Source organism: Chamaea fasciata, unplaced genomic scaffold, assembly GCF_029207755.1.
Source record: "Chamaea fasciata isolate MVZ Bird 193981 ecotype frontalis unplaced genomic scaffold, bChaFas1.0.hap1 SCAF_26, whole genome shotgun sequence".
In the NCBI taxonomy this organism is placed as follows: Eukaryota; Metazoa; Chordata; class Aves; order Passeriformes; family Sylviidae; genus Chamaea; species Chamaea fasciata.
In genome coordinates, this window is record NW_027094111.1 from 4,645,360 (window position 1) to 4,667,618 (window position 22,259).

Genomic DNA, 22,259 nt, shown 5'->3' on the forward strand with positions numbered 1-22,259 from the left:
GACACCCCAGTACGGACACCCCAGTATGGACATCCCAGTAGGGACATCCCAGTAGGGACACCCCAGTATGGACATCCCAGTATGGACATCCCAATATGCAGACCCCAGCAGGGACATCCCAGTATGGAGACCCCAGTAGGGACATCCCAGTAGGGACATTCCAATATGGAGACCCCAGTATGGAGAGCACAGGCAGCCCTACACCCACCCTGGTGCAGCCCCAGCCCCATGTGTGTGACGGGAATTCTGCCGGGTGACCAACATCCAGGAACCATTTTCAGAGGGCCAGCACATCCTGAAGGGAGGTGGGCAGGAAGAAGGGAGGTTTCACTGACAGGAATCACAGAGGCAGTGGCAGTGCAAGGGAGCAATTGCTCACTCCAGGGCACTGCCATCCCAGGGCAGGAGGAATCTGGCAGGGGATGTGTCAATGGTGACAGCCCTGCTGTGACACACAGCTCTGAGTCACAGCTGAAATGGAGGTGAGGGAACAGATCCTAAAACCCAAAGAGCCTGAGCTCTGTGACTGCTTGTTATGAAAAATTTCTTCCCTGAAAGGGTGGTTAGGCACCGGCACGGGCTGAAATCACCATCCCTGAAGTGTTCAAAAAACGTGGATGTGGCACTTGGGAAATTGGTTTAGTGGTGGCCTTGGCAGTGCTGGGGGAATGTTTGACTGTATGACCTCAGAGGGCTTTTCCAGCCTGAATGATCCTGTGGTTCTGTTTCTGGAGCTTCGCAGCACAGTCCCAGCCACTGGCAGAGAGTGGTGGAGCTCCGCATCCCCACCGGGGCTGATTCCAACACAGCAGCTTTCAAAGCATCTGAGGCTTTACAGCAGAGCCAGATGTGTCCCTCCTGAGACTAAGGAGGGGATGGATCATGAAGCTTAGAATAACCAGAAAACAGCTTTGTACTTGGCATTTGTAAGGGGAAGTCTCCCAGTCCCTGGCAGCACTCGTGTCCTTGACCCAGTCCAGGCTGGATCCAGAGCTTTGCACTGGACAGTTTTCCACGAAAAAAATGTTAATTTGCTTGTAAGTGAGAAATAAAAGTCACAACGTTGGACAACAGAAGATCCTGTCCTATGTCAATGCTCAGCTGCTGTCAGGTTGGTGAGATCTCCAGGGATCTCCAGTACCAGGTTTGATCTGTTTTTCCTTTCCATAGACAAAAGCAAGGCTCTCCTTGGATTGACAACCCAGGGCACTTCCATCCCTTGGCAGCTTTTCATAATTAAAACAAACGTGTCTCAATTATTGGTGTTTCTAAAATAGAACCAATTAAAAAAAGAAGTGTTGGGTCAGCCTAGCCCAGGGCAGGACACAGTGCTGGGTGTTTGCTCCCACTGCTCCTCATGAGCAGCACCAGAACATGGACTTGAACACAAGGCAGAGGGAACACAGCTCTTGCAGGGCTCAGGACACGCAGCTGACTCCTGTAGCAGTCATGGTACAAACTCCATGCTGTGCCTGCAGCTGTTTTACACTTACAGATGTGCACAAGGACCAGAGCCTGAGGAGACTGCCTGTTACAGGAGCTGAGCAGCAATGCACTCTGTGAATCCCACTTGGAATGTGCTTCTTGCCAGGAGAAATTTGTCACGAGGTGAGTATTAGACTCCAAGAGGAGCAGAGTTCATGTTTTCAGCACTGGAATTCACTGCAGAGGCTCCGTATGCACCCGGGCTGCCCTCGAGGGGTTCTAATGGGGATCCAAGCCCAGACAGGGCACAAGCAGGATTTATGAAGACCTTTTTATTAAGCACAAAACTCCATCCGGTGTGAAGTGCTGCCGTGTTCTGACTCTCCTGGATCTTGTTTGTGTGATTTGCCCCCTCCCGGATGTAACACATCCCCACACCCACATCATACATGACCCATGGCACTCACGTGTTTTCTGAAGAGGTCAGCGTGGGGGCCCAGCTGTGGGTCTGACTCACGGATGAACTGCATCACCTCCTCCACCGTCCAGGACGAGGGGTCACGGCTGCTGAGCCGGGAGCCGTCCCGGGAGCCCAGGTACCTGTCTGACCCTGGGGATGCCAGACAGAGCTGTTATTGGGGGTCCCAGGCACCGCCCCACGGCCATTCCCCCTCAATCCACCACTCAGCTCCTCTCCCACAGCAGGGCAGAGACACAGCAAGGGGCACGTCCCGGGTGTGCCCCAGGCCTGGCACCGAAGCCTTATTCCCTCTCCTTAGGCCTGACTTTTCAGGGCAGCCTTCTACACTGAGCCCTTGTCTCCTCTCGCAAGCCCCACTGCCCTTGTTTGACTCCAGCTCCCACTGCTCCTTGTCCATGGCTGACACTTCCCACCTCAGCAGAACACCCCCCTGCCATTCCCACGTCTCTCCCTATGCACGGTTCCTCCTCCCCTCCCAACACCTTTAGCACACCTAACATGGCAAAACTGGTTTATGTTTTCACTGGCTGCATTTCTGACGGACTGAACCCAGAGGTGACCTCCCGTTGTCCAAAAGCACAGCTTGAGCTGGCACAGGTCCTGCTCCCAGTGTGCACAGCCCCTTGTCTCAGCTCTGCCTGAAAACCTGAGGGGGAGGCACCACCAGCCTGAGCTTTTCAGAGGCTTTTACTGATGCCATGCAGCTAAAATGATGCTATTTGCAACCCCACATGCTGCAATGAGCAGTTCAGCTCTCCTGCCCCTCTTCCTCTGTACAGACAAGTGCCACTCATGCATCTGCCCATCCTCCCAGCCCCACCAGGCAACTTTCGACTCCCCAGCCATTCCCAATCCATCCTTATGGACTCAGACACCTATTTATCACTTGGACACAGTTCAGCTCCTTCTTGTTCCTCTCTCCCCACTGACCTCCAGGTCCACCCAGTCACCAGCCAAAGGAGAAATATCACCTGTCCAAACTGCCACCTGCCAGGTGCATCACACCTAACAGACGTGGCTGGCTGTGCAGAGCCCAGCCTCTGGTACTTGCTGAAGTTAGAAAGGTGTAACTGGAGTTAGAATAGCCCTTTATTGCCCAATTTACAGCTGCAGGGCTGTTCTGAGCTCTTACCCCCAGAGCTAAGCCTGCGCAGGGCAGAGGTGCTGCCCTGGCTGAGGCTAGAGGGCTGGTGCAGGTGCCTGTATCCTGGCAGGCGATAGTCTCTGGAGCTCCTGCTGTGGCTGGATGAATTGACAGAGTTCAAGGCAGAGTCCATGGGGTCCAGGCGAGGCTCTAAGGGCCCTGGGAGGCCATCTCCCAGGACAAAGGTTTCACCTGGAACGCACCAAGCTGCAGTTAGTGCACCCGAACGCCACGGCCCCATGCTCTCGTGTGGGGCAGAGCCACAGCAACAGCAGGGCTCGCTGGGTCCCACCCCTGGCTGCTCTCTCCCCAGCACAGGGATCAAACCAGGCACTGCCAGAGCATTCACCAGCTGCCAATCTGCAAATGGTGTCACCATCTGCCAGTGCCAGTCCAGCCAGCGTAGTGACCACGGTCCCAGACAGGAGCAGCAGCTCCTTTGTTCAGCTACTCTGTTCATGCCACCAGGAGCTGTGGCCCAGCCCTGTGGCCTGACTGCCCTGGGCCCCTCTGTGTGGGGCAGGGCAGGGCTGTCCCATCTGGATGCCAATGGACACAGGACTCACAGCCAGTCCTGAACAGGAAGGGGAGGGGATGTTCCCCGAGGGGTCACACACTGAACGTCCTCAGCAGCAGCGTGCAAGGGAACTGCCCCGGTGTTTGGCACTGGGGTGTCAGGGATGGGCAGAGCAGGAGGGAGCTGTGCCATAAGGGCCAGGCAATGCTCCCATACTGCACTGGCCCTCCGGCCCCAAAAGCAACATGCTGGTGATGAGCTGCTCATCCCTCCTGGCCTCCTGCTGGGCCCTTTTCCAGCCTAACCACATCAGAGGCAAACTCCCTGTACTGGAACACGCACAGAGGGCCTGGGCTGAGGCTCTCCCCAGGCAGGGTGTTAGAGCAATACTGGCTTCCTCACCTTCTCCAGAAATGCACTGGATTTGCAGTTGTGGCACTATTGGGATGGAGGGGCTGAGGAGACTGTCCAGGGTGACAGGTTGCACTGGCTGAGCTAGCAAGATCTGCCTCTGCTGTTGCCCTGTGACAGCTCCATTGCAGGGCCACCTTTGCAGGTTTTACTGTGGCACAGCTGAGCCTCAGCCCAGGTGGTCCTTGTGCCTCATGAGTCACCCTCAAATACTTGTGTTCTTTATGATGGAACACCTGCCAAGGAGGGAAGCGGCTCCACAGTGAGGGGCATTGCCTGTGCACTGCAGACCTGCCAGCACACGTGGCTGGGAGCTGCAGCTCCTCCACCAGCATCTGCAGGGACCCTGAGGGCAGCTCACAGCCCTGAGCTGCTGCCATTCAAACACCAGGGCTGGTGACAAGGCTGAAGAAACCTGAGCACTGGCCAGGCCCTGGGTTTCTCCCCTTGCACTTTCCAGACTACAGGAGCAGCAGGTGAGAAGCCAGCACAGCACTGCTGTGCTGAACTGGGATCGTGGTGAGGGTGCAGGATCTGCCGCCTGTGAGACCCAGAAGCTGTTGAGATTTTCCCAAATCCTCTGCTGAGCTGATGCTGCCATGCTCCAGTGAAGGGAAGTGCAGCTTGCCAGAGCCTGAAGTGGTTCCCAAGTGCTGCAGATGTTGGGTACCATCGACTGGGGCAGCCTCTCCTGGCTACACCTTATTTGCTGTGATTTCTATGAACTGTGGCACTATTGTGACAGCTGGGATCTTCTGGTCTCACGTCCTGCTGCCTGAGCAGAGATCCAGAGGCCAGTTCAGCTGGTCCAGCCCTGACCTTCCAAGGCTTCACACTGTAAGGATATGAAATGGGAACACTTGTCTGGCTGTTGGCCAGCCTGCTGTGGGGTCATCACTGGGTAATTGCTGTTCCCACCTCAGGGCTTTGCCACTGCACTTGCTGCCTTTCTTTGCTTTTAGGTCTCTGGGATGTGCCCAGAAACAGCAGCACAGCCTTAAAATCTCAGGTACCAACTGCTGGTGCGCAGACTGCTACCCCTGGTGACCTGTCCTGTGCTGACACACTTGTCACTCGCTTCCTGCATGGACAAGTGTCATCTCACCTGCTCTGGATGCATAAAAAATGGTTTGCTGACTCATGGCTATCCCTGAAAAACTTCAAACCCCTCCTGCACTCCCACCATTGCATTTCCATCCCAGACTGGACACAAACCAGAGCCAGCTGCTCTGGAAACCTGCTGGAAATCCCTTGCCCAGCCAGACCAACCGGGGATGTCACTTACACGAATGGGTTTCCACTGTAGCTGCTTCCAAGCAACTAAATTTGGTCTCCTGTTAACAGGATAGTTCTGTTTGACCCCAAAACACTTCCCATTAAACATCTGGGGAAGGGTGCTGACTGCCAGGGAAGGACAGAGGCAGGAGAGGGGGCAGTGGGCACAGCCCTCTTTGAGCTGTCACAGGACTGTGGCTGTGGGCATGGGAACAGGTCCAAGCTGTGCATCTCAACCCTTCTGAGGTGACAGAGAGCTTCAGCTTGCCAGGAAGTCCTGGGACACTCACCCAGATGTGCTGGGTCACACAAACACACATGTCTGAGTGCTCCCAAAAACCCCAGAGCTCTCATAGCGGGGGTTGGCATCAGCAGAAGGAATTTCAGGGCCCACTCTGGGAGGTGGGAAGAGCACATGCACAGGTTCCTGTTGGTGCAAGGCTGAGGATCCAAAACTCACCCTCAGAATTGCCTTCACTCAACAATTAACAGGAATTAATTCGTGACAGGAATGTGCTGTGATGCATTCTGCAAATATGGGATCCTGTTCTCACATGCTGGTGATCACACACCCAAGGACCACGGATAAAGCCCTGGGAGCATGACGGTTTTTTTGCCCGGGAGGTAAAACTGAGGCCCACAGTGATCCTCAGGTTCCCTATCCCTGCACAGGTGAGTGCCTGGTTGGGCTGTAACACTACAGCAGAGCTGGGGGGGTTTGTTTTCTAGGAAAACCCTCAAAAAATTGAGGGTTTTCCTAGAAATACAAGCACACAGGGAACTGCTCAATGAATGGTATTTCCAGGGAAGGGAGAAGGAGATGAGGCAAGAGGGGAATGATTCCTGCCCCAGGGAATCATCTGTAGACAAGATGCTCCTGCAAGTGGCAAGGCACGACTGTACTCAGGCAAGCTCCAGAATCCTTCACCCTTGATAACCAGAGTCAAAGGAGGAGGTGGCTGATCCTTAGGCAGATTTCCTTACACAAACTGTTGGATTTAACTAAAAGCTGGCAGTTGGCACATTGTAGGGAAATACGCCACAATTAGTGGCTGAGAAGCAGGGAGCAGATAATTAAAGTTTAATTAAACAAATAGTGCTATAGACTCAACAGTGTCATTTTACTGCTAAAACACGGGAGTTTGGCCACAAGCACAAATGTGATTTGCACTACTCCTGAACACCCACTGCTTCCAGCAAGTGATGGGCTGTGAAGGCAGGTCCCCACTGTGCTGGGACTGCAGTGTTTCACTAAAAAGCCACACAAACACCACTGGATGCAAGAGGAAAAACAATGTAAGATGTGAGATCCTCTCTCCACGTCTCTGCTTCTTGCCAAATGCACAGTGAATGGAGATGTCCCACTGCTGCTCACAGCCTTCCATACGGCAAACTGGGGTGTGTTCAGGAGCTGCTGCCTGAGACAGAGTTCATTCCCATGCGAAGATGTACCTTGCTGAAGAAATACTCAATATCTGAGTATTTCAGGTGCATATTCTTAAAATACATCCTCTGAAATGCAATTATTCCTGCCTGAACCTCAATTTCATGGTGGAGGAGGATGTATTCATTACAGCTTTTAGCTGTGGGATAAGAAAGAATTTCTAGATGGAGTTTGAAACTGCACCTCATTGCTCCCTGCTCGGATGAGGGACAGAACCAGACCAAGGTGCTGCAGGAAGAATCATCCCCCTCACATGCAGACACACTTCCTGCCCACTTGTTTTTTCTGGAAGAGGCTGGAGAATTCTGGCATCCAGATGGCACAACCCATTTGAAGGTCAAGGGATAACTTCATAGACTTTGAAGCTGACTAAGAATCCATCTTGTAGAAACCTATGGAAGGCTCCTCCTTGGAATTACCCATTATGGAAACCTTCTCTCTTCACTGACAATACAGAGTGTGCAATATTCACCACCCAAACAAGGCATGTGAACCTTCGGTGCAATCCAGTGCTTCAAGAACAGGCTGAACACTGCACGTCCCACCTGCTGGAGGAGGAGGAGGAGGGGCTGGGCTGTCCCAAAGGTTACCCAAATGCAGTGGCTGATGCATCACAAAGGAATGAAGGAAACCAGCACCCATTTGGAGGCGAGAAACAGAAGGGGCCTCAGGGAACAGTTTTTGACTTGTCAGTATGCTGGAATAGATGAGGCACTGCCACACGCCACCTCTGGCTTCACTTCAGCTCTGTGACAGACCCGCAGTTTTAATCACTGCAGATAATGAGGCCACTAGAAGCTGTCCATCATAGAATGATGAAATGGTTTGGGTTGGGAGGGACCTTAAAGCCCATCCAGTCCCCCCCCTGCCATGGGCAGCAGCACCTTCCACTACCCCAGGTTGCTCCAAGCCCATCCACCTGGCCTTGGAGACTTCCAGAGATGAGCAGCCACAGCTGCTCTGGCCAAGTTCAGCCCAGCTGTGCTCAGAGACAGGGTCAGTGACTCTGCAGAGCACAGGACACAGGGATGGACACAGACCGAAATTACCCACAGTGGTGCCAGGCTGGGCACTCACACCTGGGATCAGCAAAACCAGGGAAATGGGGATTCTAAAGGGACAGCAACAGAGCATGAAGCCACTGAACTGTGAGCCCACCCAGGAGTCTCCAGCGATTTTTCAGGGATTTCAGTCACAAAGAATTGTGACTAACACCTTGGCAGATTTCACCATCCATTAATTAAAAGCCTTAGCAAGATTAAATCTTCAGTCTGCATTACGAAGGGTTTGCAGCTCAGAACAAAAGTGGGAGTGCATTTATTGAAGATGACTCAGTTCAGGGAGTCCTCCAGCTACCTGGACTTTCTGGAAATCTCCCACATGTGCATGCAAGGGACACCTGTGGATCCCACACCAAGGAGGACACTCCTGCAGCTGCTGTTGGGACCATGGCCCAGCACATCTGCACCAATGGTGTCCTGAGGGACTCTGGGAAGGAGCAGCAGTGGGACGGGAATGGTGTGGCTGAGCTGGTGGAGCCAGTGACACCCCTTGGCTGTTTTAGGGAGGCCTGTGAGGAACAAAATGAGATCCTGGGAAAGGGCAGCAAGGTCCTGGCTGTACAGCTGCACATCAGCATCTGTACAACAGGCTGCAGCAAACCCTCAGGGAAAAATCCGGGGGCAGATTGACTGAGGCAGCTGGGCAGGTCGAGCACTGTTAATCCCATGCACAGTGAGGGAAACTAAAGCAGATTATGTGGTGTGAGGTGATGACTGTCAGGGTGAGAAGGAATTCCCGCTGCATTCCACATGCCTGACACATCTGTGTGGGGAACCTGCCTCACCACAGAGCAGCTCATCCACTCCCCTCTGGAATACCAAGCACAACCCATGCCAGGGACACGCAAAGCAGCTCCCTGAAGCCACGGCTGGGTTTGGCAGGGCAGGTGTGACCCTGCTGCGGCCGGGACAGGGCGCTGGGAACAGCCAGCTTTGGGAAGAGACACGCTGTGCTCACCTTCCAAAGGGTGACGGTCATTCTTTGGTAACTTGGGGGAGAGAGGAGCACTGTATGGAGGGGAATCTTGGGAATAGCGCTTTGTACCCCGGCCTGGTCCCTGCAGAGAGCCGTCTAACGAACTGCTTCTGTCTAGGAAAAGAGAACAAGCCCTCTTTAGGAGTGGAGACCTCCTGGGAAATGCAGTCTTGACAGAGTCCCCTGAGCCTTGCGTGCATCGCCAGCCTGGGCACCCAGCACCTGTTCAAGCTGCAACCCAGCAGCTGGCAGGGCTCAACAGAGCAGAGTTTGCAGGTTTTCTCAGAGAAAAAGGGTGGTAAGAAAACTAACAAAGAGTCTTAGCCATGTTTTGCCGTATTTCACCCAAATATCACCTCTGATTGACTTAATTCCATTTCTCCTCATTCTACACCTTGGCTCATCCCACACAATTCCTGCTCATCCCACTGGCACCATTCAGAAACGCGTAACCCTTGGACAACTGGCAAACAAGCCTTGGATGATTTGCAACCCCTCTATGCCATACACAGTGCTGGATTAAACCCTACTGCAACTTTCAATCTCCCCCCTCCACGGACCCCTCAGGTGCTGTCACTGCTGCTCCTCTCCAGACACATCCCAAGGATGGGACTCTCCGTGTCCTGCACAGCAGACATTGGGATGGGCTGGGACGTCTCTGCACACACGGCGTCAGTGGGTGGATGGACAAGGGATGGAAGCACTGACACTGATGGGGACAGCAGCCAGGTAAGTGACACAGGGGTGGCAGACCCTGTCCCAGCTGAGGTGCCCCTCCAGCTGCCCCCTGCCCACACAGGCCAGCAGCTCCCAGCTGGGCCCTTGCAGCCACCCCGAGCACGGGTGACAAGTGAGAGCTCGCGGCGCTCCTGGGGGTGGGCACAGAGGGGTGAAATGCTCCTGCACAAATGCCAGGAGCCACCAGCAGCCTGGAGCAGCCCTGACAGCTGGCACAGGGCAGGCACAGGGGCAGGAGGGGAGCAACGGGACCGACACCAAGGGAGATGCAGAATGCTCAACAAACGGGGGTACAGGTGGGGGAAAGCACCAGATGGGCACAACTGAGTTGATTAAGGAAAAACACAAAGGTAGAGAAGGTACCTGTTCAATCAATACCCTTTGGGGAAATGAAAGAGCAGCTTGCACTGAGGCCCTGGGACTCCACAGGAGTATGACCAAAAATCACCGTGACACTGCCAGAAAAACAAATTCCATCCTCAGGATGAGCTCCTGTAAGAAGCACTCACGGCCTAGAGAGGGGAACACATGCTCTTGGTAATGTCGCTGGATAGCCCTGGGTCAAACTGCACCTTCTTCACCCAACAGCCACAGAAACAACACAAGGTGATGCTTTACAAAGGGTTCGTCAGGTTTTGGTTATTTCTTTTAAAGTGGTTGATGTTAAAAGTAATGCAAACACAGCAGGTCAGGTTGTAGAAGTAAACCGTAGGAATCAGAAGTGAGGTCGGTGTAAATTAATGAGAGGATAAACCAAACCCAGAATTCCGGTTTTAAAGGACAAGTTTTAAGAAAACACAGAAATGGAGTAACAGACAGAGCTGCACTCAGAACATCAGGAATAAAAAGAAAATGCCTTCAGTTCAGAAATGACATAAACCTCATGAATGTGTATCATCAAAGAGGAAATAATCTGAGAGGGAAAGATATCAGTGGATAAATGCTCACTTTGAAAAGGATGCTGAGAACAAGCAGATCATTTACTTGGATGAAAAAAGGCCCTGCTCAGCATGGAGCTGTGCACCGCAGAGGATGGGGAGTGCAGGGGTGAAGGGAGGTTTTTAACTCATTTTGTGTTTGAGACAGTGCAAAGCAAAGATGGGCCCGTGTTTCAGCCACAGAAGGAACAAGCACAGGGGAACAGAGCGAGGGGACACTGTGCAGAAAGGTAAGGATTGAGAGAAAAGGGAAAAGGGTTGTCCTTGCCCCCCAGTGACAGGACAGCTGGGAGGGACATTTCACCTCCCCTGCCTTGGGAGGCTGGTGGTGGGAAGAGCAGCTCACCTGCCGTGCCTGGATGGTGATGAGGGAATCCCAAAGCCATCAGCATGGACACCTTTACGAGCAGTGACAGCCACTCACCTCATCTTGTCAGGGTGAAGCCACTCAGGGCTTCTAATTCAGGACAATGCACCTTGCACTGAGTGCACTGGCACCTCCTCCCTGGCTGCAGAGCACACCTACACACCTGGCTCAGGTGTTGATGCATCTGTGACATCCGCTGCACTCAGTGCACTTGGAAGTCGAAAGATGGTAGATTTAGACTGGATATATGGAAGAAAGGCTTCCCTGAGGGTGGTGGGGCCCTGGCACAGGGTGCCCAGAGTAGCTGTGGCTGCCCCATCCCTGGCAGTCTCCAAGACCAGGCTGGATGGGGCTTGGAGCCACCTGGGACAGTGGAAGGTGTCCCTGCCCATGGCAGAGGGTGGAATGAGATGAGCTTTAATGCCCTTCCAATCCAAACCATTGTGGGATTCACTTCCAGCTGCAGCCATGCTGACCACTGGGGGCAAGGCTCTAAGGATAAAACAAACAGGACAGGAACAAAAACATCCACCATCCACTAAGTCAGACAACTGAACATCCTCAAACTGGAGACTTGAGGGTGCAGAGGAAACCAGGAATGACAGTGCACCTGAAACTCTGGGTCTGCTGCAGTAAATTCTAACAGAACTCAGCACCACGCTACTGAGTCACTTGGAATGTGGCACCAATATTTGAAAAAAAAGGTGGAAAAAAAAGATTTTTACAATAAAATGCCTATGTCCCACCTCAGCAGCACCACAAGGCTTGTGGCAGGCTCTGAAGAAAAGGGCAGGAAGTACACAAGGCACATTCCATGGCAGGTATTCATCAGAGGAGGCCAACCCAACGGCCTCCCTGTGATGGGGAAATCCTCATCTATCACATGAAGGAAGAGAAATCAACCTCAAACACCTGGAATTCAGCAAGATGTTACATATAGAGAGTCACCAGCTGAGATAGAACATGAATTACCAGGAGCCTTGCTCTATGCACAGAAATCTGATTTGAGAGGCAGCACACTGAGAAGGAAAAAGAGATTGGGGGCAACTGCCAGTGAATGTGCCTGAGGATCATCCTTGAGCCCAGTGTCATTTCACAACTGTAACAAATCTGGCAGAAGTTTTAGAGATGTACTGATGAAATCTCCCGATGTCTTCCCACGTCAGGCCAGACAAAGCAGCATTTAAAATCAGACAGGAAGGATACACAGAACCAAGAATCAGCAAGGTGGGAAATCCAGCAGCTAAATCCAGATGTGCACTTGAAGCACTGTCCCATGAGCTGGTGCCCTGCAGGCGACAACAGCGGATGAGAAGAACGACGTACGTGACCAGGACAGGCTGATCATCACCTGTTACAAGGTCACAGTGACTAAAAGTGACTGCAGAGACACTTCCTGTGACCATGGTGGTGCCAGCGCTGTGGCACCAGGTCCCCATGAGCTCCTCCCCAGAGTGCTGGGTGGCACTCTGGCCACCCCATGAAGTTTAAGCCAAACCAACACTGTCTGAGGAGAGCGAAAAGCAGCCAAAAGATGAACTCCTCTGAAGGCTGCAACTGCTTTGCAACTACTTCCAGAAGAAAGAGAACCAAGTTAAGCTAAAAGACAGTATTAAGACCAGGAGACACAGACACCAAGTTGCCCAAGAATAAATTAGGGCTGGAAATTACAACATAGTTTCTAAAATCTCAGCATAAAACCCTGGAGCAGTCTCCAGCGGAAAAGCAAAATCTGCAACTCCAGACTTAATCCAAGAAGTGGCACCATGTGCTGTGGTGCTGTAAGAGCAGGAGGCAGGGCTCAGCAGCCCAGAAGATCTCTCCAGCCCTGTGTTTTCAGAGGGCTCCAGGTCACATCATGTTCATATTGCTGTGAACAGCAATCAGCTGCCCAGCTCCCTGCAAACAGCTCATGATGTACAGCTCAGTCTGTTTCTCCTTATTTCCATTCACTCAATAAGGCAGAATGGCAGGACACTGCTGACCTAAGGGTAGCTGCAGACCTTCCCTCTGCCCCAAGCACACATACCAATCCTCCATGGCACCCCCAGGGGTGCTCCTGCAAAGCCAGTTTGTTCTGGGAACTCACACCAGCTCCCAGTCCTAACCAGTGGCCCTTTACTGGAAGAACCAGCCCCATACAACACATTCCTTTACTGGAGAGGAAACAAGGCAGGACATGCAGAGCTGAAGGTGAGACCACAGCAGCCTTGACATCTGGTGTGATTTAAGGATGTACAACTCCACCCTCATTGCTCCATGACCAGCCCAAACTTCCCCAAATCACCAGCATTGTTTTCCTGTCCTCACCAGAAGCCAGTGTAATGTGCAGACAATAAAGTTTACCATCTTCTTTCAGGTGCCATAGAAAGGTGTTACATGAGCAGATGCCCAGCAAGCTCAGGCATCGGGATGAACTGCAGGACTAGGTGCTGTCACACCTCTGACTGTGGTTAAATTTTCTTTAAGTGCTGCAAAGACTCTGAATCAGAGCTCAGGATTCAGAGGGCAGGTCTCAGCATCGTGTCAGATCCGGTGCTCTGCCTGAGTTTCCCTGAATTCTGATTTATACTTTCCCGCTCTGCCCAGCAGCCCAACTCTTGGCACAGCCACCACTGATCTCTCATGGAGGCTGGAAACTCTGAAATGTGAACTCATCCATGCCCAGAGCTGGGTGCTTTCCTTCCCACTCAGGTTTTGCTCTCTCTCATGACGACAGGGTACCTCCACACTGAAACATGGGGATTTCTTTTGTTTGAGGGCTCCTGAGGGAAAAGCCTCCAGTCCCAGTAACTAGTCATGCAGCTCCTGTCCTTGCATATCCTAAAGCTCCTCTGCTCCTGGCCCTGCTGGCTCCAGCCAGGAGGAAGCAGAGGATGGGAAGATCCTCTTGCTCTTTAGACTCTGCCTAAGGTGCTTTGTGAGGTGCAATGAATGGAAGCACCGTGGCATTTGGCTGTTGCCCCTACACCTCGTTCTCCTTAAACAGTTCTTCCTAAGTGCCCACCCTTTTACATTCATACAACTTCTGCTTTTCTTGCCAGAACCATAATTATGCAAAGCATTAACTTTGGAAAGACCTCAAACAACACAACAGCTATTTGCTGACTAGAGGGGGAAGAAAGCAAGACAGGAGAGGAGATCAGCACTTCTCAACCACCTAGGAGGGTGCAGCCAGCTTTGATCCTCTCCACGAATGACATTCCTGGAGCAGGAGCTCCCCCAGAACCCCAGAGAACCTGCAAGGCAGCCGTCACCCCAGGCCTGCTGCCACTGCCCAGCACTGTGGGGGAACTACTGGGCTTGATTTCCACTGCTTCTGCTTCAGAGCAGTTCTGCAGCCTGACAATCTGCATGTGGCACGAACTGTCTTGCTGGGGTGAGCTGCTTCAATGCCATACCAAGGAAAACAAAACCACCTCTGCCTTGGACTGCTGCATGAGCATCACCCCTAACCAGGCCACGTTGTCACTGAGGGCTGGATGCCCTGGCTGGCTACTGCCAGGAGATCCACAGCCAGCACAGAAAGCACTCTGCTTTAATTAATTCCTAATTACATGCTGCATGTTATCACTCTCCCTTCTCATGCAGTTTTTCACCTGAATTCCTAGCTATATGAAGTCACCATAATCAGATTACAGGAAGCGGGAAGGACCGGGGGACGAGGAAAGGAGGGAAGACAAGGAGACAGCACGGATGAGCGGAAACCTACAGCGGAGATGGAAACCAAACTGACAGGCAGAAAATGCAGCTGGAATCCTACACAACAAGAGCCCTGAGGGCATGTGCACGACACTGGGTGTGATGTAATGAACCCTGTGAGAGGGCTCTGGAACGGGAGCCTGCCTTCGGAGATAAAGTCTGGGTTAAGACACGGAGCACCTGGGTCCCTACAGTGCCGCCCCCGCCCCAGCTCCTACCTGGTAGATACCTGTCGTGGTCGTACTCGTGTGAGCGCTGCATGTGGCTGTTCTGAGTGAAAGGCTGGTTCCCAAAGAGGTTGTCACTGCGCAGATTGTGGCACAGCTTCTCCAGGAAGCGGAGGACGTAGGTGATACTGTTTACTGCTGGCAGGTTCAGAGTGTGCTGTTCCCGATCAAACACAGCTGGAGACAGAAACAAACAGAGCCCAACACGTGAACCCCCCGCCAAGGCGGGAGGCTACGCCCAGGGCCGCACAGCCAGCTCCTGGATCTCAGCATCGCCGGGGCTGTGGAGAGCCAACAAAGCCACTGCCTTCCGCTGCCGGGGCAGGCCAGGACCAGCCCGCTGCACCCAGCACGGGGCCGGGGCAGCGCCAGGGGAGCCGCGTCCGAGGGAACCCAAAGGATTCGAGGAGGGGCCTGAGCTCGCAGATCCAGCTATGCACGGACTTAAAGGAAAATGAAAACCCGGGGTGTTCCTTGTCTTTCCGTGAGGAGTTGTGGAATCCCCCCTGCCGTGGCTCTTCCCAGGGCTGGGGCAGCGCGGGGGGCCGGTCGGTGGGGCAGGATTGCTGCCCAGGCTGATGCCAGGACTGAGCACTGCCTGCTCCAGCAGCTGTGCCCGCAGGCCATGGGAACTGCTCCGCTCTGAGTCAGCTGCCAGCTGTTGCTTCACTGACACAGATGTGTGGCAAGAAAGAGAAGACAGAACTCTTCTGTCTGCCCCTGGCCTGTGGCTGCAGCGAGCTTCAGGACAGACATCTTCCAATGAGAGAATTCTTGCAACAACCTCTCTGGAGGCAAAGTGCTGCGGGCCCGTTCTCACCTGAGATGACCTCTCCCCCGTGGCCTTGTTTTAAGAAGGAGAAGACTGTTTTCTGATGATAAGCGCAATCAATGCAGGCCTGTACTGCTTGCTGCAGGACAACAGAAGCTCGAGCTGGTCCAAAATGGTCTGGCAGCTGCTGAACTTTCTTCTTGTCTAGGTGGGGCCCAGTGCTGCCGTTCTTGTTCAAGTAAATGCAAACTGCCAAGATGAGAAATGTGTTTGCCGTTAACCCACTCAGGAAAGCAAGAAACAGATGCCTAAAATCCAACCTGAAAGATGCTGAGATTTTAAGACTATCTAATCACAAAGTAGAATCCACCACGACTGCCTGAGTGGCACTCCTCACAGTGGAGCCACTTTTAGAGAGGAATCACCTCCAAAATCTTCCTGCCTCATGCTCACCTTCCAAACTGCTGCTGTTTCTCCCATGCTCTCCCCTGCAGTCAGGCTGTAAAATGGTTTCCATGCAAGCCAGGTAAGGTGGCTGTGATGTCCGAGGGGAAGAAGGAATGCAGCCTCCACTTTCTAGGGGTTCCCACAGTGTTTCCTTTTTAGGGAAACTGGCTTCTTTAGGTTCCTCTGAAAACTGGCCAATTACATTCTGGGGAAACGGAGGGCTCAGCCCATATCCAGCGCTTGACTCAACATGTCAAATGCAGCTTTGCATTAGACTTTCCTGGCCAGATTCATCCTCAGCTGTAGCAGTGCATACACTCTTCACTGCTGCTCCTCCTCCCCTGCTCCCTCCTGTCCCTGTGTGCCTTGATATCCTGGCTGGAGCCGGACAGATCACAGTCCTTCAGCACCTCCTCTGCCCCTTGAGCAGTTCCAGCAGCTGTGCCTTGCATGGTGTGGGAGAGCTCACAAGGGGTGCTGCACACCCGACTGCCCCCAGGCACAATGGGCCACAAGCGTCCCTGGAGAGCTGTGGAGTCAGCAGCATGCAGGGGAAAGGGGTCCTGGCACTCAACAGGTGGGCTTGAAATCTTCCTACTTCATTATTTCCAACAGAGAGATAAATGAACAGCTGCTCTGGACTCGCGTGCCTCTCTCAGGCCAGCCTTTCTGGAGTAGGAAGGACTGCTGGTTTACAGGCTTAGGAAGAAATGGGACTCTCTCAGGGTGTTGCTGCCTGCCTGTTGCAACCCCTAACTGTGCAATCCTGTCAAGAATGCGGTCCAAGACCCTCCTTACCTGTGGGAGCCTGCATGGCAGAGCTGGGGATTGTAGCAGCGTCCTGGGGCACAGTGCTTGTGTCTGGCTCTGGGGTACTGGTTGTTGGAGAGGTGGGTGCTGGGTTCAGCAATGTCCTAGGTTTCCTCTGCAGAAAAAGAGGAGATATTTCTCCTTTTACCCCTGCTCTCCTTTACCACCCATGATCACTACACTCTCTCCTCTGCATCCAACAGACAAGGCACTGTGGAACATGACACATTTCTGATGGTGATGACGGGGTGCCTCAAGAACCTAGTAATCAATACGTGTGTATTTTACAAACCACAACCCTGAAAAATAAACAAGCCTGGGATCTGCCACCTCTGTTTGACTCAGACTAGCCACACACAAAGGACGGGAGAGCTTATTCTACCCTCTGGCCATCCTGTCATGCTCCCAGCATCTGCCATGCTACTCCACAGCCAATGCACTTCCAAAGACACGGATTCTTGATGGAAATGATCTTTAGGACACAGACATTCTCTACAGCTCTGGGGCTGGGCTCTGAGGATACTCCCAGCCCACACAGCCCTCTGGTCTCCTACTTGCTGCAGTCACACAGCCAGAGGCTGAGACAAACGTGCACAAACACACGCATGCACCAACCCATGGCAGGACCTGCAGCACCTGCTGTTCACCCGCCTGCATCAGCATCAGCTTTTACCTTACTGCCAGGCTTGGGGCCTCTCTTTCTGGGGAATTTCAAAGGCTCCACTGACTTGGAGGGTGTAGGCATGGGGTGGTGGATTAGCGCTTTGGTCGTTCGACCACGCTTCTTCCCTGTTTTGCGACGCCTTTGCCCTTGTTGATGCCCCAAAACAGTCTTTGTGCTACTGTGCATGCTAGGTTTCTCCGAGTTTACTTCGGAGGCAGGTAAAGGGCTCTTTGGAATCACAACTGAAATAAAAAGAGAAAAAGCAAATGTAATTAAATCAGGTGAGAATCAAAACAAGAGCAGCCTCCATTTTTATACAGTGTCACGTGGAAAAAAACCTGGAGTACTCCCAGACCCCTGGGCAGGGGGGACTGCTCTCCAGGCCAGAATAAAAACCAAACACATGGAGCCCCGGCTCAGCACTCGAGCGGGGGGACACTGGGGCTTAACCTGGATGGGCTGAACTCCAGAAGGATCATGCTTGCAGCCATACCTTCCTTCCTGAAAATAACTGGTACCTACAGCTCTTCCTTCTGCGAGTGGTGACCTGCCAACGGCCACGGAAAAGGCTGAGAGCCTTCCTAGGGAGGGATCAGTCAAGACCTGTCTGACAGTTGCAGAGCCAGCGCTGCGAACTGGAAATACCCTCTCTCAAAGCTGACATCAAATCTGTTCTGTCCCTGAATTTCCAGCAAACTGCAGTGGAAGGGACCAGCTCCATCCTCACTGCCTGTAAGGATTACTGCTCCTAGCCCTGAGCAACAGCTCATCTCAGCTGGACCACCTGCCCTGCTCCTCCCACATACTACCACAGGCAGGTCTGTTCCTTCTTATCTTCTCACTCTTTCCATCACAAAATCAGGTTTCTGGTACACTTGCCCACAAACCCCCTAAATTTGGTTAGTCATCTTTCCCAAGCCTGCTAAAAGCCAGAGATATGCTGGCCCAGCCTAGCAGACCAGCCTTTCCTTCTGTTTTAAAATTCTGCTAAAAAGAAGCAAACCAAAATCCTGCTGCATTTTGAAAACTGCAGAGTGATCTTTAGGATGTCTTCTTTCTCACATCTGGAAACCTCAATGTGTGTGCTAGGAATTAGGAAAAAACACAAGCAAACACTTTTGAAATCAGGGGCTTTGTAGTTAAGGAAAAGAGTGTCAGCCAGGGAAACAGAGTGCAATAAAAGATTGACACCAGGATGGCACAACTGTGGGCATATGCAGAGATTTTTAAGGTTTCTGTAATGAGGATTTTAGGAGCAGTTACTGTGAACAAGGATCCATTCCCCTGGCACAGAGAAGGTGTGGCTGCCATTGGAACCCTGGGCAGTGCCCAAGGCCAGGTTGGATGGGGCTTGGAGCAGCCTGGGACAGTGGAAGGTGTCCCTGCCCATGGCAGGGGGTGGAATGGGATGGGATTTATGGCCCCTTCAGCCTACACCAATCCATGATTCTAAAGCTCTCCAAACTTCAAAGAAACTGGGTAGGGATCATTTCATTTGAGATGTGCACAATGCTCAGTGTCTAAACCAAGCTGTGCCACAATGAAGTTTCTCTAACGTGGAGGAAAAACTGAGAATTCTACAGACAAGCTGTGAGGCAAACCCGTGTTCTCAGTTTCACTAGTAACAAACCCAGAGAAATGGAGCATTTGGGAAGCTGGCATGCAGGAGGCAGAGCAGCTGGACTGCCCCCTTTGCTCCCAGGCTGGGACCACATCTCTGGGAACTCAAAGCCAGGAAAAAGGAGACTGCTGTCAGATGAAGTCCTGGGGTGCAAGCTTTCACTGTATAATTTTATGTTAAAAAGGGATTTCATCTTTTGGTGAAATAAATGCAAGAAAAATCTGTTGCCCACTTCAGCTCTAATGACAGTACACATAATAGTAATTTGGCAGGCTTGAAGAATTGGTTTTGGCATTTGGGCAATGAAAGCCCATAGCTGGGTGCATGCAGATCCCATGATGGCACACCTCATGTCATTCAGCCACCCAGAGGAGTTCCCACTGTGCCTGTGGCCCTGGCAGCACATCCCTGGTCCCTGCTACAGGCACAGCTCCTGCAGGGATGGAGGAGCTGCCACAGCAAGGGAAGCTGCTCACAGGCTAAATTACATCTAAATATGCAGCCAGCTCAGGCCAGAGAGACACAGACTGTGACCTAGATTGGAGCTGTGTGCCCAGCAGTACTGCTGAGCACAGCCCTGAGCACAGCCCTGGACAGGCACTGATGTTTTCCCTGGGGCTGATTCCATCAGACTGATGCAATGCACAGACATTTTTCTGACCCGGAGTGATTTAATGAAATGAGGTCTTATCCTCCCACAATCCAGCAGACTTGCCGGGCTTTTTGTTGGATTAGAACCAGAATCTGAGTAAACACCAGCCTGTGCTAATACATTTCTCTGGCCCTACCAGATGCACTGAGCTGGGGGAGGAGGAGACACCAAGAACTCCAGAGCAGAGTCCTCCCACCAGCTGTACCTGCACATCAACGGTGCAGCTCCCAAAACACAGGATTACAGCTCTGCCTCATCCCCAAGGCACCACTTCCAAAGACTGGATGCTTCCTAAAGGAGCCTGCAGTTTCTTTTCAGGTGCCTGTTATTTTCCTGCAGGATTTCAGCCCCTGCTGTCATGCAGATGTGGTCCAGAAACATGGGATTGCTGTGCAGGGATCAGTGCCCAGCACTCAGCCCTGCCTGCACCCACCACAGCACCCACAGACCTCCAGAGGTGGAAACAGCTGTGCCCAGCAAGCAGGATTATCTCACAGCTCCAACCACTGCCCAAGTCTCCTTTAACTGCCAAAAGTTTCAATTCACTGCATCTTATTCTTACTATTACTACATCTTAATTATTAAGGATCTAAAGCTATCAAAGAGTGTCCAAAGAGGGGCCACAAAGATGCTGAAGGGCCAAGAGGGGTAAAACAAGGAGCAGCTGAAGGCACTTGGTGTGTGCAGCTGGAGCAGAGCACCCTGAGGGCAGAGCTCAGGGATCTGCAGCTCCAGTCCCTGCTCTGGGCCAGGGGCAGCACCCAGGGCACGGCTGGAGCTGGGCCAGGGCAGGCTCAGGCTGCAGAGCAGGGAAAGGTTTTTCCCCCAGAGGGTGCTGGGCACTGCCCAGGCTCCCCAGGGAATGGGCACGGCCCCGAGGCTGCCAGAGCTCCAGGAGCCTTTGGACAGCGCTCCAGGGATGCCCGGGGGGGATTGTTGAGGGGTCTGGGCAGGGACAGGGGCTGCACTGGATGATTCTGGTGGGTCCCTTCCAGCTCAGGATATTCTGTGATTCTGTGATTCAGCTGGTGACAGTGCCAGCCCAACAGTGAGCAGCTGCCAGAGACATCCTCACCTTCTTCTTCCTTGTACAAGCCACTGAGAGGAGCCACATTTTCAGAAAATCAAGTGAGGCCTCTCTTACTTAAAAACTCAACAGTTTGCTGTTCCTGAGTAAAGCAGCACCTCTCTGTGCTACACCTTTGTTGCTCACCTGATCTCTGGGCAATCTAATCAACTCCAAAGCTGGCCTTGCTTTGGACGAGTTGAGCCACACAACCCTGAGATCCTTTCTGACCTGAATTATTCACTGTTCTGATCTCATGGTTATTTCGGTTCATTAAGGGGACAGAAAACTAATCATTGGAAATTTTCTGCTGCCTTGTTTTGGGTCACACAGGCATCCAGGACAATGGCAGACATGGAGAAGGAGGAGGCTGGCTGGCACTGGATCCATTTGGCACAGTGAGAAACATCACCCTGAAGATGCAGCTCAAAGACGGCTGAACTCAGGGGCAAAGAGAAGCTGGACACCACTGATGATGTTTTTCATCACTGAAGGATTAGTTTAAACAAGAGTTCTGAGTTTTCTGCAGAAACAAAGAGACTTGACAGAGAATTCCTGATTTCAGGCTCTACTTCCTAATGCTCAAATATCCCCTGTCATCTGATACATGGCACCTGCAGCTGCCCACCACACTGTGACTGAAACTTGCTTACAGGAGACTCTGCACAGTTGCCATCCACACTCTGAGGGTTAGCCAATGCTAGGAGGCAGCATTTGTCACCCATCAGCTTATCTGAGACTTGTCACAGCTTGAAGAAGACAAAAATTATGTCCTTGGGACAAGAATTACTGAGTCTCAAAACACGTAGAAAAATATGGAACAGAAAAGTTGAAGTTGCAGAAGGCTTTCCTGCCTTTCTCTCTTTTTTACGAGGTTCATTTACCAAGAGCTGCAGGAGCACAAATCCCAAATTCCCGTTTTCTGCGCCAAGGGCTCTGTACTCTCAGATGCAGCTGCAGTTCATGTGCTTGTGCTTGGAGATGTCCAGAATGGCCTCTGCAGTGTCCTGAAGTGCAGGGGGGAGATTTCTGAGCACACCACTTGTGCCCACTCCAAAGCCCCTCTGACAGATGTCCTGCAGGCCACCCCTCCAGTGGTCCTTTGGTGCACACTGCCCCATGTCCCATCTTCAGCACTCAAAGAGGAGGGTTAAAAAGACCCATTTAAGATAAGTAAATTTGTCAGAGAGCAGAAATCTTGTTGAGATCTGGCTGAATCCTTCCCTGCATGAGGCATTTCAATCCTGGAGGTTGGAGCTGGACAGGAACCGGAGCTCGTTGCCTGTCCCAGAGTAAAATGTGAACGCTTCAAAGCCCTGTGGTTCTTCCCAAAGCATCACCACTGGCCACCACAAGCATGACTGAGACAGAAATACAGGCACTGGAAAGGCTTCAGACTTGGACTGTCCTGAGCTCTCAGCAGACATGGAAGACACAACACAGGACAAAGGGTTGGAGCATGGGTGGGAGACATGGGCTCCTTGCAAAGACAGAGATTAAGAACAAGACTCCGAATCCTGG

At 52.4% G+C, this 22,259-nt stretch overlaps 1 protein-coding gene across 7 annotated transcripts in view; it reads right to left on the minus strand.

Moving 5' to 3' along the window:
* The window catches only part of SCMH1 (Scm polycomb group protein homolog 1), a 65,971-nt gene that overhangs the window by 2,122 nt on the left and 41,590 nt on the right, over positions 1-22,259 (minus strand). For 4 of the 7 annotated variants that reach the window (XM_066204315.1, XM_066204312.1, XM_066204314.1 and 1 more), the window contains 7 exons: positions 17,409-17,641; positions 16,724-16,850; positions 15,527-15,727; positions 14,698-14,883; positions 8,717-8,848; positions 3,039-3,242; positions 1,893-2,035 (listed from right to left, as the gene is read on the minus strand). In XM_066204315.1, the coding sequence (XP_066060412.1) occupies positions 1,893-2,035; positions 3,039-3,242; positions 8,717-8,848; positions 14,698-14,883; positions 15,527-15,727; positions 16,724-16,850; positions 17,409-17,641 (1,226 nt within the window). The remainder of the gene's footprint in view (positions 1-1,892; positions 2,036-3,038; positions 3,243-8,716; positions 8,849-14,697; positions 14,884-15,526; positions 15,728-16,723; positions 16,851-17,408; positions 17,642-22,259) is intronic. The other 3 variants (XM_066204317.1, XM_066204316.1, XM_066204318.1) reach the window with 3 other exon arrangements.